We start from the raw sequence: 7,968 nt of genomic DNA, 5'->3' as shown, positions 1-7,968 counted from the left end.
TTTTTATTGGAAAAGTTTAATGAACAGTGTTTTTGTCTTTGTACAATCTTTGTCATCGACAGAAAGATTGTTTATTTCATTTGTTGTCAAAATTAACGTAGCTTCTCTTTTGTTTTTAATAACAAACGTGCCGCTTGTGCGACAGATAAAAATATGTACTTGAAATGGCTTTCATGTTTGGCATTGACTGAGTTATATTTAATACCCAAAATTTTACTTTTGTCAGTGTCTGTGTGTGAGCTCGTTCGTTAGGACTGTGAGTAAAGTTCGGCTGTTCTGGTGAAGGGGATAGATTTTACTCTTTTTTTATAATACAGTTTTCCTGTCGCAGTTCGGGCAGTTTAAAGAGAATTGTATTATTGAATAGGACGGGATCTGAACCCATTTCATTAGATCAGTTATTTTGATTTTTAATTAATAATTAACGCCGCTAAATACCAGTGGATGCCAAAGTGGGAAGCTATTTCAAAAAGGTAGATGACTACTGAATCATTGTTCTTAAATTTTTTCATAACCACAAACATTGAATCCTCATTAGCAGCAAGCGAGTGTTTCCCCATTAATTCATGTAAAATATTGTTTTATAATCAAATTAATCTTGTTTTGTTCAAATGTAAATATGTTAAAGACTCATTAAAGTTCTAGTTATTCTGTTCATTTTTTGTATTCATAGTTCTTTTTCCCTTACATATTGGGTGTAGGCAAATATTGCTTACATATTTGGTGGAGGTTTCTCCCGCCGTTCCACATCTTGCTTACAAAAAACATTCTGATTTGAAAAATAATTACAGTATGTACCCATTCCGGAAAAAATTAAATTCTTCATCAGCCATGTACAGTTTTCAAAATGTTCTTCTATCAAAGGAAACTTTTCAATTTCAATTATTTTTGAAAGATTGTTCAGTAGGCTGTCATAACAATCTGAAAATAGAAATTTCTATCTCGGTGTTTACTATGTATGGAGTAGAAGCATAGTTTGAGCGGTGCCCAGTAGCACCGACTTTGGGGGGACAAGGCACTTTCTGCCCCCTCAATAATCACTAAAGGGGGTCAATGCGTGTATCCTGCCCGAGAAAACTACATCAATGAGTATTAAAATAATATTTTTTCCACATCTTTAATTCCAAAAGTCTCAAATGGAGAAATTTATTATAAGAAATAATAAATATGTCTATCTATTTTATTATATTCACATCTGGAAACTGGACTATTACAGTGTGAACTGCTATAATAGGCCTGCGGCATTTAAATTGCAATTAAAAGGTACAAACTTGTTTCTCTTAAAATAGTAAAGAAATCGTATTAAAGAAAGTAATAAATCGCATTATTTTTAAAGTCTATTTCCACAATGTCCACAAAACAAAAAAATACGAAAATCAGATGCCTAGAAGCAGTCTTACTGCTTGCGTATTTTCATAATTACTCCCCCCATCTTCGGATGATACCCCCTATAGATCTTAATATTGGACTTTGCCCCCCCTCCACCAATATTTGAATGAGGTACCGCTGGCGGTGCTCAAACTGTATCCTGTAGTATAAACCTCGTTGAAACGATATTCATTCACAACTCCAAACATAAAAATTTTTATTAGTTAGAATTATTTATTCAGAACTCTCATCAGCGGGCAAAGATTTTCTTTTTGCTGGAGATGCCTAGATTTTATTTTAATTTTATTCAAGTATATATGTATGAGTAATTATGTTTATTTAATTATATTTTTAATGATATGTCACATTATAAAGAGTTTGTAATATGTTTTGAATATTCTAATTGGCAATAGATGAAATTGAAAATTGAAAAAAAATTTAGTAGCGGTTTAGTGGCTCTTTCCATACATGAAATTTTATGTTTCCTTGTAAGCGTGTCTAGGAGAGTCCACATCACTCTTTCGATAACAAATTTTTTTATAACGAAAATAGAGCACAAGTCGGCTAGTTGATGTATGCAAAATTACACACTCTTTAGTCTGCCACACGAAAATAGTCCGTTGAGAGTACATGCAACGTTGCAAGATAAGAGTTGATGAACGTTGTCCACAGCTGATTATAGATGAGAATCATTTAATGTTTTCAGAATACACCTGACGAATTGCCAACGTCTTAGAGGGTGGAGGGGGGAGTGAGGGGGTTACTCATCCGTTCCAATTCCGATCGGACTATTTTTGTGCGGTTGATTATAGTTCTATGAATCCATAGATAATTGGAAAAATAAAAACATGAAAAATTGAGAGTAGGCCTATCAATAAATGGGAGATACAAAAAAGAAAAAGTTGAATGAATTGCAGTCTGGTTGCATTAAACAATAGACATATTTATTTACAGTTTTGATTCACAGTTTTTTTCGATAGATTTTTGTTAGGCTAGGGTTCACTGCACTTACTGAAAAAAGTCTGATTTCTCCTTTTGTAATAAATTGCTACTCCTACTGGCGGTCAAGTTTTACTTTTACCAGTAGTAATACACAATGAAATTTAGTGTAGAAAGATTGAAAATTAATGTTCAAACAATAAATGCTTTATTTACTTTGTATAGTATGTCTATAGAATAGAATATGTATGAATATACATATTACAATACAACGAGATTACTCATTGTTGAATAATGTTTCATGTTTATTACCGAGAAAACTAGTATCGTTTAGTAATATTCTTGAATTACTCATAGGATGAGAGTGACAGAAATTTATTAATCATACTATGTGTCTTTATCATTATCCAAAGTGTGACTTAGCTTGTTTAATTGACCAATCACAGTGAAGTTTAGGTGGGGGAGAAGGAGGAGGTTGACATTCTTGACAGTTCCATTTGCATTTCAGCTCGAAAGTTGAAGTAGTTAACAAGTAATTTTTACACTGACTCCATTAGTTTCTGAAGTTACTTAGCCTGCATTGAATTTTTGTTATTAGAAGTTTCCTTTGTGAAGTGGTTTATTGTAAGTTTGTAGGTAAATCGCAAGCAATATGAGTAGAATGTGCGAATCAGGCATCGGCAGTGCAGAAATGTCTCGAGAAAGTTTCATTGAGAGGGAAAATGTTGGAGTAGACCCCGCACAACTTACACAAGCTCTGCAGCGGGTCATCGATGGACGCAGGAATAACTCAGCACTGCAGAGGGATTCATCTGCATCCGATGTCGAATCCGAGGACCAACGAAGTGTCGAAGAGTTGGAGGAGAATGACCAAGGAACAGCAGAGGCCAGCGACTCAAGTAGCATTGACACAAGTAGCATTGACACGAGTAGCATTGACACAAGTAGCATTGGCACAAGTAACAACGGCAATTGGCGTCTCTACACCGTTATCACAATAAACCCGAAACAGAGAGAGCAACGCAACAACCGACCCCCGCCACACCAAGGTAGCGAGACTTCGTTGATGATGGCATTTGCTATGATTGTCATCTTCGTTTTGATTCTGCACTTCATCCCCTTATGAACCGCAAACCGTACAGGTGAGTAGCTCATTTTTCTCTCAATCGACTCGTAGAAAAAGTTGTCGAATTGAGTTAAAGTTAACAGCATCCGCTACCAAATGGAAGAGGGGGTAACTTTTACACACTGGGAGGACCGAGTTTTTTACTGGAAAATATTCAAATGAGAAATTAGCTGTGTGAATGAATGGTACTTACTCGAAATTACACATTTGCGGGAGAACATGAACAGAGTTCCATGCTTCAAAATACATACAGCAACTGTAGTTGAAAATCCATTCAACTTTGCTATTCAGAAATATTGGAAATAATTTAAAAAATGAAAAATATTGAGCCCCTTTCTATAAAGTAGCATATTTATCGTGGACGCATCTCAAACAATGATGTTCACCCTCGGCGCATCAAACATAACCAACTATTTTTTAAGTTAGATTTTATGAGTAGGTTATATGCCAGGTGAACACTGCTGTGGATGAACATCATTGAAACGTATCCACGATTCACAAGAGAGTTTGTAAGACAAGAATATAGACTTGACAGACATCATCTGTGAAGTGTCTTGTGAAGAGAATGTGTGGAAGTTATGATGTTGGACCCACACACCAATCGATTTGTACGAGTGGGTTGTTGCTTGAGCCCAGTATAACTGCTACAATAATCTCAGAACAACCATTCCTACTTCGGAAGTACATCTCATGGTCTATGGTAAATAATTAATTAAATAGCCTAATTCTGTGTAAGAAGTTTATGTTAGCAGTTCTGAATGAATACCATTTCAACGAGGTTTATACTACAGGATACAGTTTGGGCAAAGCTGAAACTATGCTTCTACTCCATACATGGTAAACACCGAGATAGAAATTTCTGTTTTCAGATTGTTACTGAACATTCTTTCAAAAATATAAAGTCTCCTTCCATAGAAGAACATTTTGGAAACTGTACTTCCTTAGGCTGATGAAAAATTTAATGTTTTCCAGAATGGGTACATACTGTAATTATTTTTCAAATCAGAATGTTTTTCGTAATTTTGGATCGAATGGAGAGAAAGAGCCATACGTTTTCTTGGTGCAGACCAAAGGTCAAAGCACACGAGAAGCGCCTCGCCACTCTTCACAAGTTAACATTTACATTGAACAAATTTGCAACAAATTAAGATTTTAACCGGAGGCAGGCGCGCTTCCGGTTTGCGCATTCTAACTTACTTAGGCCCGGTTGCACAAAAGCCGGTTAAGTTTTATCCGTGATTAATTCTACGAGAACCAGTCAGAGAAGGCGTTTTTGAAAAGATGGCTTCTCTGATTGGTTCTCGATGAATCAGATTATTTTTAATTTGGGAGACAAGGCGCGGCGTGCCTTTTGTGCGTTCTTTGTGCTAGCTGAAAACTTACAGGTCCAATTTATTTTTGAAGAAGCTGAAGAAGCTGTTCTGAATATCAGAAAAGTTTTCGAGAACCCCTCAGATTCAAGAAAGATTTTCAAGGAAAATACAGAGTTTGCCCTTTAATGGTTTTTGTCTGATACATTTCGAAATCTTGGTATGAATGATTAATTCATTTAGTTAGATTCTAATTCAATAGGATAAAATTTTGTTTTTTTCCAGATGCACTTTGCGTGAGGTTGTCTACAAGCCAAATGATCAACTTCATGTCTTTCACAGATTGGCTTTAGTGGTGGGGCTACGAGGTACGCTGAGGGCTATAATTACCAACTATTACATACAATGAAAAATAAGTCATGGTTTCACTAATGAATAATTCAATTGGATTCTTGGATAACAAATGTAATTGAAATAAAAAATAATGTAATACCCTATCTTCTACAATCTTTTTTCAACCTTATTTACAACTCTCAGCTGTAAATACTCATCCAATTAATACGAAATATTTTGAGAGTTTAATTAGTGATTCATAGATAATCATAGAAAAATAGATCTCCATTAAAACATAGGAAATGAGGATCTTTGTTAAAGCTGGCCTGGAAATGCGGCACAGTACTTTATTGATATTATTGTTCCACATCACAGTATCACACTTTGTACCGGTTGCACAACGGTAAAATTTTAACCGTGATTTATTTCTCGAGAACCAATAAGAGAAGCCGTCTTTTTGAAAACGCCTTCTCTGATTGGTTCTCGTTGAATTAATCACGATTATCTAACTGGCTTTTGTGCAACCGGCACTAAATTGGCTAATAATGAAAGACTCTAGCAAAAATAGATCTATTAATAAAAAAAAATGGAATAGGCTATTAGAAAGAATAAATAGGCTAACTTGTATAGGCAACTGTCTATTAAATTTAATCTTAATTAACTGTTGATTAATGACGTCATCGCATTGTCTTTTGCTTTGCTCTTCGGTTTTCGTGGCATTAGATTTGTTAAATGCCCTCACTCTATCATGCTTGGTTAAATTCAACAGTCTAGTACCGGTTGAAAATTTTAGGCAAGTTTGCGATTATGTATCTAAAGCATACCATTTTACAGTATCATATATATAGCCTGTAATTGGGAATAGATTGACTCATTAATGTACAATCTATGTCTTTGGAAATGAGTTGGAACTGTTTGGCCTGCCATCTTAGACTGAATGCAGAACTGTATGAGGTTGACTTTATGTTCTGTTGATGGTTTCTTGTTCGATTCCGAGCTGCGATGTATTAACACACTTTTTTCCATGTATTTCTCACGACAGTCAAATATTATTCGACTGCATGTTGTGTAAAATACATAGAAAAAAAGTGTGTTTATGCTACTCTTCAATGTTTCTTTCCATTACGAACTGCTTGTTGATAATCACATACTTGAATTACGACACAGCATTCTGATTTTTATGAGCGCTCCACAAACGTGAGTAGAAGCTAATAGCTTTTAATCATAAAAATCAGACTGCTATGTCGTAATTTATGTTAATGTTGGGTTAAAACTTATTAGTTGGTGAGTTGTAAGGGCGATAATTTGGAAAATACGGCTCGAATTATCCTGTGTTGTTTTGAAGGTGATGTGGTAGATATCAATATGAAAACGAATATATATCTTCAAAACTACTAATTTAAACAATTTGAGAAACTAGCGTTGTTTGTTACACTCCGCATCTATTGCAAATTGATAGCTTACACAATAAGTAGCACCATATCGTACATATTGGTGAAGCCGTTGTGTTACACGTGTTTTATCGTAAAATGAGGATGATGCCATCTTAGAATAAGAACTGATTAATAAATAGAAAAAAAGTATTTGGCAATGGTGACTCATGGATCATGGCAACCATAAGAATGTAATATGGTTCCTATTTTAGTTATAATAATGTGGAATATTTCTCCTATGTTTGATTTTGAAGCATCTAAATTTGAAAATCTACTTTGTGAAAATATTTGAGGACTGAAAATTTTGTGAATTGAAGACTTAACCTATTTCGGACTATGTGTTACGTTATCTAAATTTGGGAGACGAATAGTACTAGGTTACCTTATTTTCCTCTCCCTAACATTTCGATAATGCACTTATTGTATAAATGAATAGAGAGAGAATCTGATTTGACAATCGAATAATATACAAGTGACTTATTATATGACAATTCTCCCCACTTAAAATTCACATTATTTTGAGGAACGCGTATATTCCATATTGTACAGTCTTCCATTTTTACCGAAAAGGTTACTTTTCCTTGAAATAACATCTTTAAAGCTTTACTACAAAGCAACTCTTCAATTGTGGAATTGAATAATTCGGCGCTTGTACTCTGTTTGCCACCAAGAATTCTGGCCAGGCTCTTCCAGTTCCCTTGTCTAATGGTATAATATTACACTGTGGCCACAGCAGTCCTTGTAGTGTCCTTTGGCATAAGAAGCCTGAAAAGTCAAGTTCCAATCTTCCTCCTTCATCATCCATTTCCTTCAACGATTGTTCTACGGCCTGAACGTATGTTTCAGCTTGCCCAGAGGTTCCCAAACTTTTTCGACCCACGGCTCCCTTTGAGTACAGATATGGCTTGGCGGCGCACCTAGTATAATTTATTTATATCGTATTACATTATTTATTATAATCAATTTTTCAGTCTTTATTCTATGAATTTATTATTGGCTTACTTTACGTAAGATTGATAATATTTTTTTTACGGCACACACACAGACTGATCCGCACTGTTTTGTAGTGTGAGTCTTTGATAGACAACGGCGGCGCATCTGGCACTAGTTTGCGGCGTCCCCGGGCGCCGCGGCGCACAGTTTGGGAACCTCTGAGCTTGCCCATCAGAAGAACGGTGGTAAGGTGCTGTTGTCTTGCTATTTATTGAAAATGTTCATTATAGGGTTTATTAGGACCAGTTAGGAGGTAGACATGTCAAAAGTCCCCATCCCTACCCCCTGTGCTCAACCGCTAAAGGTGTATTTTCGTTTGTGCGTAAATTTCCGCAGACGACGACGGCAAGCATTGTTGACATTCATAATGACCAAATTTCAAGTGTGCTAAAACAGCTGATCATATACCTTTTCATTATTTTTCTTTATTATTCAAGAATAAAACATTTCTAATAATATCAACAGA

The 7,968-nt window shown here is 35.3% G+C and overlaps 1 protein-coding gene across 1 annotated transcript; it reads left to right on the top strand.

Moving 5' to 3' along the window:
• Nucleotides 1–2,727: 2,727 nt before the first annotated feature.
• LOC111050549 lies at nt 2,728–5,240 on the top strand. The gene is made up of 2 exons (XM_022336891.2): nt 2,728–3,449; nt 5,029–5,240. The coding sequence occupies exon 1, from the start codon at nt 2,960–2,962 to the stop codon at nt 3,431–3,433; it is 474 nt and encodes a 157-aa protein (XP_022192583.2). The 5' UTR covers nt 2,728–2,959; the 3' UTR covers nt 3,434–3,449; nt 5,029–5,240.
• Nucleotides 5,241–7,968: the final 2,728 nt, after the last annotated feature.

Source organism: Nilaparvata lugens, chromosome X (genome assembly GCF_014356525.2).
Source record: "Nilaparvata lugens isolate BPH chromosome X, ASM1435652v1, whole genome shotgun sequence".
Lineage (NCBI taxonomy): Eukaryota > Metazoa > Arthropoda > Insecta > Hemiptera > Delphacidae > Nilaparvata > Nilaparvata lugens.
The sequence above is the reverse complement of the archived record's forward strand: the minus strand, read 5'-3'. Positions and strand labels throughout refer to the sequence as shown.